At 39.4% G+C, this 19,924-nt stretch overlaps 1 protein-coding gene across 1 annotated transcript in view; it reads left to right on the forward strand.

The window, feature by feature from the left end:
- Nucleotides 1-36: 36 nt before the first annotated feature.
- ALKBH1 (alkB homolog 1, histone H2A dioxygenase) overlaps nucleotides 37-19,924 on the forward strand; it is a gene marked incomplete at its 5' end in the record, with an annotated part of 30,360 nt that continues 10,472 nt past the window's right edge. Inside the window, 4 exons of the mRNA XM_082451390.1 lie at nucleotides 37-219; nucleotides 2,474-2,582; nucleotides 6,584-6,746; nucleotides 18,459-18,549. Of these exons, the coding sequence (XP_082307516.1) occupies nucleotides 37-219; nucleotides 2,474-2,582; nucleotides 6,584-6,746; nucleotides 18,459-18,549 (546 nt within the window). The remainder of the gene's footprint in view (nucleotides 220-2,473; nucleotides 2,583-6,583; nucleotides 6,747-18,458; nucleotides 18,550-19,924) is intronic.

Raw genomic sequence — 19,924 nt, forward strand, 5'->3', positions numbered from 1 at the left:
AATCAGCTTCCGGGTCAAAGGGGGCCGGGCGGCGAGATGGGGAAGATGGCGGCGGCCGTGGGGCCTGTGGCGACGCTGGCGGCGGAGCCTGGGGAGGACGCCTTTCGGAAGCTTTTCCGCTTCTACCGGCAGAGCCGCCCCGGGACCGTAGACCTGAGAGGGGTCATCGACTTCTCGGTAGCCCACGCAGCCCGCGGCACGGGGCCTGGTGCCCACAAGGTACGGAGAGAGGGGCGGCGCGCGCCTCTCCGTCGCCACGCCTCGCTTTTTGGAGAGGTTTCAGTGTTCTCCTAACCTCTTTTCGCTTCCAGGCTGATGGCTATTGAGCGACCCCCGCCTTCCATGGGTGCACAGTTGAACTGCCCACAAAGTGTCACACTTTGGCGATGGAGGGCTCTGTTGACCGTTTCTCCACGCAGCTATTCCTGGCTGCGGCCTCGGTCAAAAAATGCCTGGGAATTGGTGTTTATTCCTTCCATTAATTGTCCATTTGAATTTGCACCTAGATTTGTGTGAAAACCCGTAAACCGTGTTCGCAGACGTTAGGGTAGCGCTCTACAACTTGAAGAAACCAATTACCCGAGTGTTCCCAGAAGCCGTTGTCCATAAAAGGCCCTGTCTTCCCTGGGACCTTTAGAAAGAGGGCATTGAAAGATTCTGAGATAATCCCTCCAGGTTGAAAGTAAAGGGCAGCTGAATCCAAGCACTATACATTATTTCTACCTTATTTCTGCATTATTTCTCGTGGAAATTGAAGAAAACACGGGGGGAGGGGGAGGGGACGCAGGGAGAATCACAACTATAACGTATGTTTTCTTTTCAGTCGCTTTAACACTGAAGATAGATCCCTAATTTGCCATTGGTGTTGTCCACAGGTGGCTGGATGAGGCATTCTTTTCAAGCTTAGTGATAGAGCTCAATAAAATTGGAATGCTATAGTGACATCATATTTGTCTAGAACTCAGCTTCTTAGAAACTTCATTTGTTAGCAGAGATGGTCTTAGAGTTGTCAAAATAACATACAGAAAGTCCAGAAATAGTGTACTTGGCTCATGGGAGAACCCCTCAGACTTTCGTTCAACTCCTTTTTCACATATTTTACCGTAATACTTACATAATTTTAAAATGCAAGCCACCTGAGAAGGGAACATTGTGTCTGCCATAGTACCTAAAACAGTAAGTACACAGTAAATGCACTATCTATTGAGTACATAAAAACATGGGTAGTATTTCATTCTCCAGCTCAGAACAGATTGAAAGTAGCAAATTAGAGAAGAAGAAAGTTGCCATTAATAAGACATCAGATGAGAGCGGAGGAGAAAGTGATGGCTAACGGTCTGACAAGGGAGGAAGCAGAAAAACTTTAAAAGGCTGAGAGGTTTGATTCAGCTTAGAATATGATAGATTAGGTCCACAAACTTCTTTCCAGTTTGAGGGTGTTGCTGAATTACAGTGCAGTATTAAGTATGATCTATTTAAGAAATCATTATGAAATGTTTGAAATGAAAACATTCTGTTCTCTGGGTACTTGAAAGAGTTAGGTGGTCAGGACTCTCAGAGTTTCAGATAGCCATTTCATTATAGAGACTGGGTATACAGCAGCCACTTGTTGGTAGTTTGTCTGGAAATCTGCACTCTTGGCAAAGTTAATAGATTAAGAGATCATCATATCTTTTGGGGAGAGAACATTGGAGGTATTCTAAGGCAAGCCAGACCCTGAGTTTATTATTAATACAAGAATAGTTTGTTTTTTTTTAAATATCCTTAGTTACTTTAGTGACTGAATATTGGATTTCTCAACTAGTTTAATGAGCCATCCATAAGATACTCTTAAATGCAAAGAAACCTTCATAGGCCCCTTAAAAGCTTAATTTTTAAGTAATTAACAAAGTCAAAAAATTACAAGTTTCATTTTGAAGTTCCATCTAAGAGAGCAAATATTGTACTTTTAGCAAACAGCATTCCCAGTGTTTTATTGAACCATTTTTTCTGAGTGGTTTGAGCACTCACCCTCCCCAGCCTGGTGTTCCTCATAGCTCTGTTTAAACACCATCTGTGTACAAGTTCCTCAGGAGCATTATTGTTAGCCCTAACTGAAGTAAATAGCATTGTGACTTAAGGTATTCCATATACCAAACACCTTTCATAATTCAGAGTCCTATAAGAAATCACAAAGGTGTGGTATCATAGGAAAAGATAGTCTTAAAGGCCAAAGTCAGTCTGCTTCTCATCATTACTTCAGTTTTGTATAGCTCTGTTGTGTTTATTAGTATGTAGCTGAGGAAACTGAGGTTCTAAGAAGTTAAGTGACTTATCTAAGTCTTGCATTAAGTAAGTGATAGAGCTAAGTTTAGGACCCCAAACTTATGACTCCTAACTGCCCCATATCAGAAATGCCTTTAGAGGTTTGAGGTTCTCACAGTTAATCTGTAAAATAGCTTTAGCCCACTGACTTCTGTTTCCTTCCTGCCAGGTGGTCAAATCTCACCTAAATGTGTCCTCAGTCAGTGACCATGATGCATACAGAGCTGGACTTCAGCCGGTAAGCAAGTGGAGAGCCTACGGACTCCAAGGCTATCCTGGTGAGTGCACTTGAGCTCAGAAGGCAAAATGAATCATTTGTCTAATTTTGGAGGGGGAGTTAAAATCAAGTAAATAGACAAAGAAGAAAACTAAACACACAAATATTCCACTCCCACACCCCTCCTGAATTCTGCCGTGTCTAAGATTTCCATTTATTTGGCATTCCCAAAGGATAGAACAGGAGTCAGTAATGCCTGCCTTATAGTGCAGAAAGTGACAAACCAGGTACAAATCAAAAATTAGGACACTGACTCTGGGCTCCCTGCTGCAGCTCTGAACATCTACTCTGGCAAAAGAAGCACTTCGAATTGATAGAGTAACTCATAATGTTCACTCAAGTCACAAAATCCCTACATTCGCAAATGGCATAACAACTTAAAAATTGTTGCTTTCATCGAGGCTGAATTTTTGAAAAGAATTAAAGTTAATGAGATCAAAAGTCCTAAAAGACTAAATAATCTAGAATTTTGAATTTTAGTGATATCAGGTAGTTCATTTTACAGATAGAGAAATTAAGACAATGATGAAGGGTGGGTAATGTTATTAACCTTTTTTCTAGGCTCATGGGACCATTGTGTTGATAGATTAATTATCATGAACGATTTAGAAAATTTGCAAATGCCTTATTTGGCCAAACGATTTTATATTTGCATCCTGTTTCTAGAAGACATAAAGTTAACATTGCACTTGTGATTTCAAATATGGATCAAAAGCAAGAAAAATTCCTTTAAAAAATATTAATTTTCGTTGTTCCAAGGGCCAGGTCTGTGTTACAGTTATTAGTACATTATCAGCACTGAAGTATATGTTGATAACATTGGAAGGGGTAACAGCTTTAAAACTTTTATAAAAGGCATTGTGCACTTTAGTTCTATATTAAAGAACTAAAGACCAGTTTTGTGTCTGAAGTCACAAAGGAAACAGTTGAATGGTGGCTTTTATATATGAAAGCATTGCTCTTCACGAGTTTGAGTAAATGAGGAGCATACATCACCAGTAGTGTTTTGTGCACCTTTTGTTCTTGAATGCTGCGCTTTACCTTTCAGGCCTTGCTCCTGTTTTCATGGCCATGTTTCTGTTGCTGTGCCTTCTTCCCTTAACAGATTGTTCAGACTACAAAGTTATCAATCCCACTTCGGTTTTCTATAGTCCAGATTGGAGTATACCTCATTTTATTGTGCTTCACAGATACTGTTTTTTGTTTGTTTGTTTTTCTTTTTTACAAACTGAAGGTTTTTGGCAACACTGCATTAAGCAAGTCTGTCGGTGCCATTTTCCCAACAGCATTTGCTCACTTTGTGTCTCTGTCACATTTTGATAATTCTCGTAATATTTCAAACCCTCCACCGGCAAAAAAGTTACAACTCAGTAAAGGCTCACATGATGGTTAGCATTTTTTAGCATTATTTTATATAATTAAAATAAATAAATTAAATTTTTTAATTAAAGTGTGTTCATTGTTTTTTTAGACATAATGCTATTGCACAGTCAATAGAGTACAGTAGAGCATAAGTATAAGTTTTATATGCACTGGGAAACAAAAAATTGGTGTGACTTGCAATATTTGCTTTATTGCTGTGGTCTAGAACCAAAGTTGCAGTATCTCTGAGGTATGATTGTACTTGCTATTTGAGGTTTCCTAGGACTTCACACTTAAGCCACATCATTTGAGTTGGTACCTCATTATGTTATGTTTCCTGCCATTGTAAGCTGCATTTAATTGAAGTACAATGTCCAGAACATGTGAAAGGAGTCTCCTCTTACTCTGACTTGATCAGAAGGATTATGTTTACTTCCGGATCCTGCTTATTCTGAAGGAACCTGAGTATACCACAAGCTGTCCTTACAAGAGTGAGCAGGAAGGTGATGGGTCTGAAGACCAGAAGCTGAGCCTGGGGAAGAGTAGACCTGAGTGGGAACATGACAGCATCAAACATTTGAAATTTTGCCGTACACAAAAAGGGGTGGGAAGCAATGCATACTAGTGATTAAGGTCTGACACCAGATTACATGGCTTCATGTCCTGGCTCTATCACTTCCTACTGTATGATCTTGGGCAGGTTTCTTAATCTCTCTTGGCCTCAGTTTCCTCGTACGTAAAATGTGTCTAAAGATAGTACCCACTTCATAAGGTTAGGATTAAATGTGGTGTACAGGTAAAGTACTTAGGTCAGTGCCTTGCACATAGTAAATGCTCAGTAAATGTTAGCTACAGAGTTAGAGGCATTTATCAAGAAGAATTGACAACTGATTTGGGGTTGCTGTATGTGTCAGGACCTGAGACCAATGCATGAAAAATTAAAAAGAGGCAAATTTTAACTCCATAAAAGGAAGACAGCAGTTGTCTGGAATGGACTGCCTATAAAAGTACTCAGTTTCCTGTCACTGTTCAAACTTGAATTAGATCAGAAGTATTCTTCCTTTGATGTGATATCTTTGTGGGTATTATAATATTCTTATTTTGTGAAATAGTGGTGATAGCAGACAGTAGGTTATTGGAAATTTTTTTCATATCTTCTTTTTTTTCTTTAAAAATATTGACAGTCCTGTTACTCCTAAATTATTTGGAGAATTTGACTAATACATGACATGCAGAAGTAGCCTCCAACTTATAAGTGAATGTCCATTCCTGTCCTCCAATTTTAGAGGAAAAGGGATTGCTTCTGTTCAAAACTACTCCCTTCACCCTTTAATCCCACCTTCTTTTACCCCTTCCAGCTTTCAAGACCTTGCTGTGTTCCTTTCTTCTCTTCTGTTTTCAACCAGTTCCTTTCTGCTGGCTCTTTGCTCATGTAAGCATGCTTAGGTCTTTCCAAACTCTAAAAACGATAAACTCCCCCCTTATTCTTCTGTGACTACTCCTCAGCCTTTGTTTCCTTTCACAGCCAGACTTCTAAAGGCATTATCTGTATAACCGTCTCTACTGTTCTATCTCCAGGAACTTAGGAGAAAGTTTTTCATCTCTTTATCTCTAATTCTTCTTTTTTTTTTTTTTTAATATTTATTTATTTATTTATTTTTGGCTGTGTTGGGTCTTCGTTTCTGTGCGAGGGCTTTCTCTAGTTGTGGCAAGCGGGGGCCACTCTTCATTGCGGTGCGCGGGCCTCTCACTATCGCGGCCTCTCTTGTTGCGGAGCACAGGCTCCAGACGCGCAGGCTCAGTAGTTGTGGCTCACGGGCCCAGCTGCTCCACGGCATGTGGGATCTTCCCAGACCAGGGCTCGAACCCGTGTCCCCTGCATTAGCAGGCAGATTCTCAACCACTGCGCCACCAGGGAAGCCCTATCTCTAATTCTTAAGAAAGTACATATAGTGTACATTTGTTGAATGTTTGATGAATGGATCTTTAACCATGCGTAGCATTCCAGTTAAGTATTGTTATTCGTCTTTTACAGAGGAGAAATGGTTAGGTATTTGCATACTGAGCAGATGTCTATACCACCTTTCTTCCCTTTTATAGTAGTCAAAGTTCAAAGGAAGCAGAAATCACACCAATTATTTTAACAGATGATGTAATATAAAAAAAAATCATTAGCCAGATATTAGAAAACAAAAAAGGCAACACTGAGATATCACAAAAGTAGTAACTTCAGGAAGCAGTTTCCACCTCTCTAAATGATACCTGGTGAAATTTGAGGGGTGACTTGTCAGTTTCAGTTCTGAAGTTTGCTTTGGAATAACACAATTGATAATTGTGTAATATTTGTTTCTCTTGAGGGTAACCCAAAAAAACTAGAGATATTTGCATAGTGGTAGATGTCTAACATTCATCATCAAAACAGCTTTTTTATTAACTTGAAGGAACTCCTCTTCCTCTAAAATTAGAGAATAGAAATGAGAATATACGCTTATGTGTGGAAGCCACTGGAAGCATTAGCAAAAGGAGACACGGAATAAATAATAATGTAATGGGTATAAGGATGTCAACAAAAATACATGATCTGATTAACTGATGGAGGATTTCCTCCTCTTCTTTTTTTCTCATCCATCTTTTGTATAGGATTTATTTTTATCCCAAACCCCTTCCTCCCAGGTTACCAGTGGCACTGGGTGAAGCAGTGCCTTAAGTTATATTCTCAGAAACCTAATGTGTGTAACCTGGACAAACATATGACTCAAGAAGAGACCCAAGATTTGTGGGAACAGAGCAAAGAGTTTCTAAGGTAAGTCTTACCAGTCACAATAAAGCATTAGTATTCAGCTCACGTCATCACAGATCTTTGAAGGAACTACTCTATAATAGTTCAGTGAAAGTAACTAACATATTTATTTTTCCTCATTTCCACTCAAATACAGCACAATTATATTCTTTCCCCCAGGAACATTTGGACAGACACTTTGACAGTTATATTAAATTGAGGTCCACTTTAAAGATTTGCTTATCATATCTTAGATATCGAGTTCATCCTTATTAATCATCAGATGATCCATTTTCATTTGGCTTCAGCCCTTTTTTCTACCTAAAGTGAGTTCCTTTGGAGACTTACGGTATCCTGAAGAAAGTAACACTGAAAGCACTACTCTCCTAGATGAAGTCAGTGTTACTGCCTGTTTTACGGTAGGTCAGCTGTTGTTCATGGAAACTAGTCCTTGTACCTTAATGTTGTTTCAGCATTTCATTCATTCTACAGATGTATTTTTAAAATTTATTTATTTTTATTTATTTTACTATTGTTTGTATTTATTTAGTTATTTTTTGTCTTCGTTGGGTCTTCGTTGCTGCGCGCGGGCTTTCTTTAGTTGTCACGAGCAGGGGCTTCTTTTCATTGTGGCATGCGGGCTTCTCATTGCAGTGGCTTCTTTTGTTGCGGAGCACAGGCTCCAGGCACACAGGCTTCAGTAGTTGTGGCACATGGGCTCAGTGGTTGTGGCTCGCGGGCTCTAGAGCACAGGCTCAGTAGTTGTGGTGCACGGGCTTAGTTGCTCTGTGGCATGTGGGATTTTATCGGACCAGGGCTTGAACCTGTGTCCCTTGCATTGGCAGGCAGATTCTTAACCACCGTGCCACCAGGGAAGCCCCTACAAATATTTTTTGAGGGTCAGTTATGTACCAGGTGTGATGCTAAGCACTGGAGATAAAAAGATAAACGGGACACTGTCCCTGCACTCAGGAGTGCATAGTCTACAGCAGGAACTCAGTCTCGAAAGGAATAAAATAATAGAGCTCAGAAACTGCTACGATAGGTGTTTAGGAAAATGCAGTGGGGGCCAGAGGAAGAAATTCTTCCAGGCAAGAAGGAGGTGTCAAGGAAAAATGATTTTTTAATTGGGCCCATTATCCTCTTTTTTTCTCTGTCCATTTGAAATGAGTCTTCAAAAATGATAAGGAGTTTGCCAGTCAGAAAAGCAAGAAGGCTGTTGTCAGTAGAGAAAGCAGCCTGAGCAAAGACAGAGTAACTTGTTCTGTGAGATAGGAGCACAGAATATGTACATTCATGTGTTCATTCAACAAATATCTGTTGAGTTTCTGCTGTGTCAGATGCTGTGCTTGTGTGTTAGAGATTCAAGACCAAAAAGACGCAGTTCCTGCCTTCAAGCAGTTTGTAGGTTAGTCGAGGACAGAGACATGTAAACATAATTAAATACAATTTGGCAGGTACAGGGATAGAGTTTATAAAATTATGAGTATGGTCATTTAAGTGGCTAGATTGAAGATAGATGATGGGAGATGCTTTCTGGCAGTCATGAATAGAATTGGCAAGAGATGACACCAGAAAGGTAGGTTAGGGCCAGATTGTAAAGAGTTCAGTGATGTAAAGTACTAGTTCTAGAGTCAGATTGCCTGAGTTCAAATCCCAGCTCTGCCACTTACTAGCTTTGTTAACTTAAGCAGTTTCTTAACCTTTCTGTACTTCAGAGTAGTTTTTTCCTCATTTAATAGTGTGAGGATTAAACAAGATAATATGTGAGAAATCCTTAGAACAGCCTGTTAAAACCATTATACCAGCTTTGTGTGGTCTGTTTGAACTTAAGTGGCTCTAATGGTATAGTTTTCAGAAACTATGTCATGTTAATTCTAGCGGGGAAATAGACGATTTTCTTAAGTTGAAAGGAAAATGAAGATTAAGTGCATTGGTTTTCCTTTAAAACACTCTTGGTCTGTAGGTTATGTTATAGGCAAGAGCAGTAAGGAAAATCCTGTTCTCAAGTATGTCTTCTGTAGAATTGAGAGCAAAGTAAAGGAAGATCATGACTGAGTGAAATTAGTCAGAGAGCTTAGAGTTTGTTACTAAGCCAGCCTATGTTTTCAAGTAATTGATTTTTTTGTTTCTGACAAATGACTCTGTAGAAATCCCAGTTGTCATCTTCTAAAATAGCTCAGATGAATCTCTTTAATAAATCATCCTGTAAACAATGGTGAGATACCTTTTTTTGGGTCTAATAAATTAGCAAAAATGAAAAATGCTATGGTCATACCTTCTGTTGTCAAGGGTTGGAAGAAATTGATATGCTCAGACATTGCTGGCAGCACTGAAAATCGATGAGGGACTAGTTCTCCTTCTGTCACTGTATAGAATGTGTGTTTCAATTTCCTTATCTGGGAAACAAAGGGATTGGGCTGGATAAGCCATTCAAAGTGGCTGAATCACGGTCAGAGTCACCTAGACAGTACATGCCAGTTCTCCCACTGTCCCAGAGCATATCAGAAAGGGAGAGGGTCTGTGGTTCAAAAAGATTTCCCTAGAGATTCTGATTATCTACCATAACATTCACATTGAGAACCACTGAACTAGAGGACCTCTAAGAATCCTTTCGATTTTAACTTTCTAGGTTTCTGTGGTCAGGGGAGAAGAAACTTTTAAGTAGGAAATGAAGGAATATTTGGAACATATTAGCAAAAATGGCTTGTTCACAATATTAGGACACCTCAATTCTATGTTTTGTTCAAAGTTTATTGTCAGTGAATAGTGTAGCTAGAGATTCTTGCACAAGAGTACAATAGTTAGGTGTAAGCATCTTTATTGCAGCATTGTTTGTAATGGGGGGAAAATGAGAAACAAGTGTCTGTCAGCAGGAGATCAGATAAATCAAGCATGACAGACCCCAGCAGTAGAGTGCAGCCACTACACAGCCATTAAAAAATCCTAACTCCAACCCTCCAGCAAATATAGTAGGGTCTACAGTTGTAATAAACAAAATCATTCCTCAGCATCTCCATCACGACCACTGTAGTCTAAGCCACCATCATTTACTGCAGTAGCCTCCTAACCAGTCTCCCTGTGTCTGCTCTTGTGCCTCTTCAGTCTGTTTTCTACAGAGTATAGAAACCGTGTCATTTCTTTTATAGTTTCTAATGTGCAATACTGCAGTTCAATTCTAATGCAAACCATCCAGAGTCAGCACAGACATCACAAGTTAAGGGCGTGGTCCTTAACCAAATTACCCTCACTTCAGACACCACCTACAAGTTTGGGAGGGCCCCAGGCTGTACACGCTTCTTACCAACTGGTTACAAATTCAGGGGAATTCCCATGATCTCCTCAGGTTCATTAACTCACTAGAACAACTCCTAAAACTCAATATACTTCTGATTATAATTTTACTATAAAGGATACAAATCAGGGCCATCCAATGAAGAGATCTGTAGGGTGATGTCTGGGAGGGTCCTGAATACAGAGCTTCCATGTCCTCTTCCCATGGAATCAGGGCATGTAGCCCTCCCAGGAAGCTCTCCCAAGGCCTAGTGTTCACAGTTTTTATTGGGATTTCACTACTTGAATATGACTGATTGACTCATTGGCCGCATGCTTGAGCTCAGTCTTTAGCCCTCCACCTATCGAGTAGGTCATGCTAATATCACTTCAAGCCTAAACCCTCTAAGTTGACACTGGTCGTTCTAGCTTAACAAACCCACATCCTGAGTCATCTTTTTAGCATAAACTCAGGTGTGGTCTTAGGGTCCACAGTGAATAACAGATACTCCTATCCCTCCCAGAAATTCCAAGGGTTTAAAACCTTGCTGTAAAGAACCAAGGACAAAGGCCAGTCAGATTCTTTGTTTACAGCCCCATCACACTTGGAATAAAATCAGACGTTAAGGCCATGAGGCCTAGATGATCTGGCTCTCCCGCCTCATCTCCTTTTCCTTTTCATTTATTCTCCAGCAGTACTGGCTTCCATTCTATTCCTTAAACGCATCAGGCATGCTCAGATTCTTTTTGTACAAGCTGTTTGTTCTCATGTCATTTTATGAGATGATTCCTTTATTCAGTTAAAAATAGCCCGTTTCCCGTCCTCTTTATCCCTTTGCCCTGTGTTTTTGTTTTGTTTTGTTTTGTTTTGTTTTTTAAATTTATTTATTTTTATTTATTTATTTATGGCTGTGTTGGGTCTTCGTTTCTGTGCGAGGGCTTTCTCTAGTTGCGGCGAGCGGGGGCCACTCTTCATCGCGGTGCACGGGCCTCTCACTGTCGCAGCCTCTCTTGTTGCAGAGCACAAGCTCCAGACGTGCAGGCTCAGTAGTTGTGGCTCACGGGCCTAGTTGCTCCGCGGCATGTGGGATCTTCCCAGACCAGGGCTCGAACCCGTGTCCCCTGCATTGGCAGGCAGACTCTCAACCACTGCGCCACCAGGGAAGCCCTGCCCTGTGTTTTTATTCTTCAGTGCATGGTAGTTACTAAATAAATATTTGTAGAATTACTTAGTTAATGGATATTTTCTTATGCCTTATGAATTTTGTGAATGTATTATCTATTCAAAAATAACTTTTTAAAGAATAAGGCAAGGGAAAATATACATTTAAATAAAGCAGCTTAGCTTTATTTATTCCGTAAGTTAGCTTATGAAGTGCTTTGTATCCATATTTGTATGTGTGCTTTTTTCCATTGATATTCTCAGTGTGGAAGCAGAACTAATTCCTTCCCCTTTTTGTTTCTTTAAGACTTTGTTTATGATGCTGTTATAGCATTTATTGTAGTGAATCCTGTCATCTGCCCCCTTCTCCTTCCTACTACCTGCCCTGCCCCTATCCCTGTGCCCAGACCTTGAAATTCTTGTAGCCTTGGCGCCAACCACAGTTCTTAGTATATATTAGAAGGTGTTCAGTAAATACTAATTTTAAGTAAATTGATATCTTCTCTATTGGCCCAATAAAAGCATAATGCTGAATTTGAGAATCATCAATTAAAAACTGTATAGTACAATACCTTTCCATCTTATTTTCATTAATTTATTAAATAGTGTACATTTGTGCTTTAGGAAATATTTGGTGCTAGCATAGATATAAAACTCATTCCATGTCTTTGAGGAAGGGACTATTAAAGGAGGAATTCAGGTGCTTTCATAAGGTGTTTACAGCACTAAAGCTGTATTCTTTAATAGAGGAAGTTGCAAGGTGCTGTATGGGCACAGTAGAGGGAGAGACTGAGTCGAGGATAAAGATTTCCCTTAAGTGTTTAAACTATGTGTGGAAAAGCAAGTTAGAAAAATCTGCTACACAGTAGAGTAGGAGAGGAGAGAGTATTTCAGTAGAAAATTGTATGGTCAAAAACACAGCCATGAAAGAAGGAGTGTAGGATACCTTGTAGGAAATGCTTGAAGATAAAACTAGAAAGGTTCGTGCCAGATTATAAGGGGGTTTGCATGCCATATAGTATAGGCAAAGAATTAATCGATCAAAGAAAGAAATGGAAACATTTTATTCGAGCCAAATTGAGGATTATTACCTGGAAACAGCATGTCGGAAAGCTCCAAGAACTGTTCAGCCATTAGAAATCAAGGCACAGTTATATAAGTTTTTTGACACAGAGAGTTGTATATTAAGTGATGGATTATTGACCGTTTACACATCCAGATCTAAGCATCCCCTTACAAGAACAAGAAGGAACGTTATCTTTTAAGGAGTTGTCTTGTTGCTAAGAGAATGTTGCTCTTTATGTGAGCAGGTATTTCTGCCGATGGGGGAGGTTTGCTCGATGCATAATGCAGATACACAATGCACAGTAAGGGGAAGAGAGGGAGCCAAAGGGCAGAGAAGATTTTTTTATGTTTAAATTTTTCTTGTCTTGGGAGTTCCCTGGCTGTCCGATGGTTGAGACTCCACACTCTCACTGCCAAGGGCCCAGGTTCAGTCCCTGGTCAAGGAACTAAGATCTCACAAGAAGCGCGGCGCAGCAAATGAATGAATGAATGAATGAATTTATCTCGTCTTGCCAAAAAACATAAATTTTATTTCACAGTAGGAAAATGTGGACTTTGTCCTTATAAACAGGAGGAATTCATCAAGATTAGTAATAGATTTTTCACTTTAGAGAGATAATTCTTGTGGCAGTGAGGAAAGTGGATTGAAAATTTAGTCATTGCAAAAAGCACAATTAAGAATTTAGCTTAAGGGACTTCCCTGGCGGTCCAGTGGTTAAGACTGCGCGCTTCCACTGCAGGGGGCGCGGGTTCAGTCCCTGGCTGGCGAACTAAGATCCTGCATGCTGCGCAGTGCAGCCAAAAAAAAAGAATTTAGCTTAATAACCCACGCAAAAGATGATAAAGGCCTGGAAAAGACATGTGTATAGGGCTTGGGAACCAAGAGATTATGAAAAGTGACATAGAAGTAGTTAAGGATTATGCACAGACTTCTAAGTGACAGGCAGGTTTACACTTAAGTTGTGGGGGTTCCCCCAGGTTTATTGAGATAATTGACATATAACAGTGTGTTAGTCCAGGGTGTATGGCATGATGATTTCATACGTGTGTATATTCCAGATGGTTATCACAATAAATTTCGTTCACGTCAGTCACCTTGCATCATTACAAATTATTTTTCTTGTGATAATAACTTTTAAGATCTACTCTCTTAGCAACTTTCTAGTATATAATACAGGGTTAACTATAGTCACCATGCTGTACTTTACATCCCCAAAACTTACTTCTCCTACAATGACAAGTTTTTATCTTTTGACCACCTTTACCCATTTCTCACTCACACACACACACAGACACACACACACACACACACACACTACCCCAGCCTCTGGCAACCACCAGTCTGTTCTATTTCAGATTTTTTAGAGTCCACATAAAAGTATGATCATTTGTCTTTATCTCATTTATTCCATTTAGCATAATGCCATCAAGTTTCATCCAAGTTGTCACAAATGGCAGGATTTCCCTTTTTTATGTCTGAATAATATTCTACTGTGTGTGTATCACATTTTCTTTATCCATTCATCTGTCATTGCACACTTAGGTTGTTTCCATGTCTTGGCTGTTGTAAATAATGCTGTAATTATTTATTTATGCAAAACAGTATAGAAGTTTCTCAGAAAATTAAAAATAGAACTACCATATGATCCAGCAATTCCACTTCTCAGTCTATATCCAAAGGAAACAAAATCATTATCTCAAAAACATACCTGCACCTCTGTGTTCCTCAGTGGAACATTATATACTAAGATTTAATAGAAATAAGGTTTGGAGGAAGAGGAGAATGAGCAGAGATGATCCTTAGTGTAGTTTGGGGCTTATTGTTTTTGAAATGCCTGTGGAGTGTCCACATGGAGATGTCTAGTATGCCTTTGGAAATATGGAACTGAGCTTAGGAGCATAATGAGAGAGAGGGAGAGAAACAGAGATAGATAGATGTGGGAGTTACACATGAAGGCCATAGTGAAGCGAACAGTGGGAATAATGTGTTTTTTTGTTTGTTTATGGAAAACATACAGAGAAAAGAAGGCGATTGGCCCTAGGAAGCATCAGCTCTGGGTGGGAAAAATAGTACTATTATAAGCCAAGGCAGGAAAGTGTTTCCAAAGTAAGAGAAGGACCAACCATGTCTGTAGTCCTGGGATTTGACAATTAAATGGTATAATTGAAACTAAACTAGCTTTGGTGGAGTGGTGTAAGCAAAAGTCAGATCTCAGAGGGGGTGGGCAGCAAATATTGAGTCCTTTTAGGAACGTTTAATTGTGAAGAGAAGAAGCGATGTGGAGCAGAGGGAGGCAGGACATATAGGGTACCCGAGGAAGAGGTCAAGTTGAAAAGATGTTTTCTCAAGTATGTGGAAATGTTGAACATTTTTGCAGATCAAGAGGAAGAAACAAGTACGCAGGAAGAGTTGAAAATATGAGAAGAAAGATGATAATGGAGAAGGGCCTCAGAGGCTACATCAGGGAAATGGGAGATAGTATAGGTGGAGAATTGGCCTTAATGAAAAGAAGTAAGACCACTGCTGAAACCAGGAAGGAAGGACAGAGTAAGGATTTCAAAAAGTTTAGAGGTGTAGGGGAGGAAAGTTGAAATCATTAACTGGATCACTTGATCAGGCCTCGTATTCTCCTTGTCCTGGAAGGGAGTAAGAGCAGGACTGAGGACTTGGGATAAATGGTGAAAGTTTAGAACAGAAGGTAGAAGATTAGATAAGACTAACATTTGCAAGATAGCAAAAGGGTGTTAAGGTAGAGTTGGATGTCCATTTGCGCTGACTGAGAGATTCAGGTTGAGAAGGGAAACAAAACTGGAAGCACTCAAATACTGAAAAAATGGAGTTCTAGGGACAGGAGATGGAACTTTAGGTTTAAGGGAAATGAGAGACTCGGAAAGGAAGAAGGACAGAAAGCTGTAGTCGTGGAGGGAAATATTCAGAGTTATGAAAGACACAATCCCTAAATCTTTAAAAATGATGGAAAAAGCAATACCTGCAATAGGATTTTGAAGGTTTTCTGTCATAAACAACCTTCAGACTTCTGTCCTGAGTGAGTAGTTTTGCTTTCACAATGGTTCACTAATGTCCCTTGAGGCAAGAAAGAAAAGAAAATACCAGTGCTTACCCACTGCACAGAGAGTGGACAAGCAGGACAGGAGTTCATTTCCACCCAGTTAGGGTTCAGTTGAAAGCAGTGCTATAGGATGAGATTGCTGAAAGAAATGCCAGCGCTTACATCAAGCTTTTACCCCTGACAGAAAGTGAGCAAAGTGCTGGGTGGGCACATTCACCAGGGGAGAAGGTGCCAGCCCACCCATCCATCATCCTCCAGCTAGTGCCTGGAGGGGCAGCATGTTTCTGTTTGCAGTGAGAACCAATAATTAGGGTCACACCTGCTTGAAAACATTCTTTTGGATAATTGGGTGAAGATTTAAAGTTAGGTTAGGTGCCAACATATTCCCTGCATTCCTTAGGGTGGATAAGTGGCTCCACTGGCACTGAGCCTTCTTGGCTTCTTTTTTGGACAAATCAGGTACAAAAAAAGAACAGCCCACCCATCCTTTCATTAATCCCTCAGTATTTTCTGTTTGAAAAAGATCTGGGAGCATGTGAAACTTGGTTTGGGCCTTACACTATTCACAATGTTCAAGTGAATTTTTTGGAATCTTTGTTACCCACGAGGCCCGTGGGCACCAGAAAGGTCCCTAAGTGGTACTAAGACAAGAAATGTCTAGCACTGGCCAGTCCTGCTCTCACATCTTGAAGGCAAGTGTTACAACAATTGTTGCTACTTTCCTTCCAGAAATTCTATACAAAGGCAAGAATGGAAGTCAAGTTCTCAGAAGAGGATATGAAATAAGGGATAGAATCTCATACCTACCTGGGTCTAACACATTACATACATACACACACACATTTTCACCTCAAAATGGCACACTCGGTGATCACAACTGTTCTTTCACTAAGCGTCTTTAAGCTTTTTTTTTTCCTTTTTGTTATGAGGACTGGGCTTAATGCTTGTGAAAGTATGGCTCTTCTCTGGCTTGTTTTGCATCCTGGACCTATCCCCCTCTCTAATATAAGGCAATACCCAAAGCCTTTTTTATAGTGATACAGTTAAGGTAGAAAAGACATGTTCTTTTGGTTTCCTAAAAAAGAAACTAAATTTTAAAGGGTATGTTATAGGCTATATCTTCATGTTTGGTTGTTACTATAATTTTGATAATTTTATTAACACCATAAACCTATGTTAATTATAATAATGTATACCCTGTTCTTAAAGAACATTAGACCCAATCTTTTGATGAAAAGCAGCTTATTGGTGCCATATCAAATGTCTAAAATGCCATCAAGTTTTCAGAGCTGCCTTGTTATCTTTATTTGTACAGATCAATCTGATTTTGGGTTCTTTGTCAAGAATAAAATGATCTCTTATTGAGCTAGAAAGAGACAGAGTTTTCTTTTTTAATTTTGGCTAGAATAGTGTTTCTCAAAGTGTGGTTCCTGGACCAGCAGCATCAGCATGATCTAAAGAAGCTGAGTGCCCAGATTGTTACTAGGGGATGGCACGTAGGTAGTCTCTGCCTGACAGGTACCAAAATCCAGACTCCCAGAGGGGAGGCAGGTGTTCAGCATAAACTGTATTGTTTATAGAGACAATGTAGGCACAGTGAGTGCTGGCAGTGGTGTGAACCTCCCCAGAATCCAAGTTCCAGATGCTTGCCAAGGGCCAACCTAATATGCAGTGCTTTCAAAGGATAGCAGTCGGACCTGCTATGCCTCTTTTCTTCACAGCTGTCCTAAATATATCAGTGTTTGATCCATTCTTTTTATTTAGTTACTGGTCTTGATGTATGTCTGTGTGGCAATTTCCTTAGAATGTAAACTCTTTGAGGACAGATAGCATCTATTCTGTAAACTTTGTCAGACCTCAAGATGAGTGCTACTTACACTGTGAGCCTGCAATAAATCCTTTGCTTCTGTTCATGCTTTGTGCCTATATTGCCTATTGCATCACTCCTTGTTTAAATGCTGGCCATTCTTCAATGCCATACTCAACTCCCCAACTCTGCCATGAAGCCTTAACTGATTAGACAGTTGACTTTGAGCTCTCCTTTTTCTTAATTCTAGTGGCCTTCCAAGTCTTGTGCTATTCAGTTTAGTGCTAGATTTTATACTACCTTAAATTTTCCCCTCATTTCTTATACTTATCTGTCGTCTCCTGTCAAAATATAAACTCCTTAAAGCAGCCTAATCTTTTCTTTTTTAAAGAGCAGTGGTTCTTAGACCCCCAAAAAATTTTTTTTGATTAATGATGTAAATTACATAGAAAAAACAAACTAAATAAAATGATTAGACCTAGCTTTCTTGTATTTTTAGATATTTAGAGGTAAACAAACAAGCTTCCTCTTTAGAAGGAGAGTAGTTAGGGAATTCCCTGATGGTCCAGTGGTTAGGACTCTGTGCTTTCACTGACGAGTGCCCTGGGTTCAATCCCTGGTCGGGGAACTAAGGTCCCGCAAGCCACACAGCATGGCCAAAAAAGAAAAGAAAAAGAGTAGTTAATCCCATAGATTTGATTAGACAAGATATAATTACAGAAAGGATACCTCCATTTTACAGAAACCTCCTGTGGTTTGAATAAGGGAATGTCAGAAACCAAATCAATTACGGTGGCCCTTAATTGTTAGCTGAGCCTCAGTTATCTGAGTTGTTAATATGGGGTTAAAGAAGTCATGTTAAACCAGTCATTTTTGATTGTATACTGTATTTTGCCAAATGTTTTTTCCCCCAAACTACAATTCTGGGAAGCCACCATTATTCTAGACATAGTGATAGCTATAATTAATCACATCCTGCTTCTGGCAAACCAAACTGAACATGTTCTGTTAGCCAAATTTTCAGTTATCTGTAGGGCTCTTCGTCCCATTTCCCATGGACAGGTAAAGGCATTTCTGTTGTCATTTTGTTTTATCATTATTGAGATGCTAGAGATTTGACATTTAAAATTGATCCCATTCAGCAGAGGATTTAGAACCAACGATTAGAAATTAGAAATGCTAACGTGTGTTTTAGTAGTATTGTATTCTTGGTCAACTCATTTCTGTTCTAATTTCCCCTGTGGAGATCTTGGCTAACAGCTTATATAGAATACCAAATTTAGACTCCAGGATCCATACAACAGGCTATTGCTGCCATTTGAAATGAATAAATCATCTTTTGTCTCCAATCTTTGCAGGTATAAAGAAGTGAATAAACGGAGACCCCGAAGTTTACTAGAGAAACTACGCTGGGTGACCCTAGGCTACCATTATAACTGGGACAATAAGGTATTCAAATTTTCTTGCTAATTCCATTGTTTTTCCATTTTTATGCTTTTTGGGCCCACATAGTTTGACTTCTTCCTGGCCAAGCTTAAAGTATCAGATTATACATTTGCGGAAGGATTTCTTTTATTTATTCCCTCCTAAAATCCTCTTGTTATGGTATCTCAAGAGGAATGAATAATTTATCAAGAGGAAATTACTTTTTCATATGTTCTAAGGTTATATTATTTTCTCAGAAGTCATTGGTGCTTCTTCTGGGGAGGTTTCAGGGATACAGATTTTTCTTTACTGTATTCAAGAGCAGTTCTCAATTACAATCTTTATTTCCATTATTATTTAGTGTTTGTTGATCATTTATTTTCTACATACTATGTGCCTGGAGTAAAAGAAGCTCCATGTACTTCTGGTATTCTCTTCCATCAACTCACAAAAGAACTTTCAAGATCTATACGCCTTTGACTGCTATATAAGGTCTGATCAGGAGAGAGATGGGAAAGAATGTCCTACAGTTAACAAAGTTCCATGTTTTCTTGAGGTACAATTTCTTCTTTCCTGACCCCTACAATTCAGAAAATGCCTCCTTTATCGCTGGCATCTCAGTGCCTCTTTTCTCAGTGAGATGTTTGCCACCAAGTGGAAGGACTAATTGAGAGTAAACTGGATAAAGCAAATTGGTATAGACCATCTTCCTACTAATCAGTTACTTTTTAAGAGCTCCATAGTTTCAGTCAACCCACCTCATTAATAATTATGTTAACTACTCAAAATAATGGTAAATGTTGCTCAGAGCTATTCATGATAAAATTCTTATTTTCAGTGATTAGATTTAATGGAAAACTAGACATCTGTATTTGGGGAAATGGCCATGTGGTTTTCTTTGGGTTAGACAGCCTGGATTTGAATCTTGGCTTCAGTATGGATAGTGCCTCCCTCATAAGGTGGTTGTGAGGATTAAATGATTAACGCCTTTGTAGTAATAACAACAGTGCCTGGCTATTCTAAGCAGTTAAATGTACTAACACCATAAATGTTAGCTTATTGTTCTTTATGATATTAATTTTACTGTAGATATTGTTATTCCCCAAGGAATAAGTTGACCTCATTTACTAAGAAAAACATGGAGTGAAAATTATCAAAAACACTGAAAGGGTAATCAGAAAAAGAGAAACAGAATTAAGAAAGAAGAGTAGTACATAGACAGTTTGGATAGGGATGAAAGCCCAAAAAGGTAATTCTTTCATTATAGCAGAGGTAATCTAGTGCTAGAACAGGAGCTCTAAGTGGCTGGTCTTCTGAAGGACTAAAACAAAACGGTAGAGAAAACCTTAAAGTTCTCTAACTACACCCTTAGTTTTGAGAAATTAAATAGGAGCTCTTA

Source organism: Balaenoptera physalus, assembly GCF_965194825.1.
Source record: "Balaenoptera physalus genome assembly, chromosome: 2".
Taxonomy (NCBI): domain Eukaryota; kingdom Metazoa; phylum Chordata; class Mammalia; order Artiodactyla; family Balaenopteridae; genus Balaenoptera; species Balaenoptera physalus.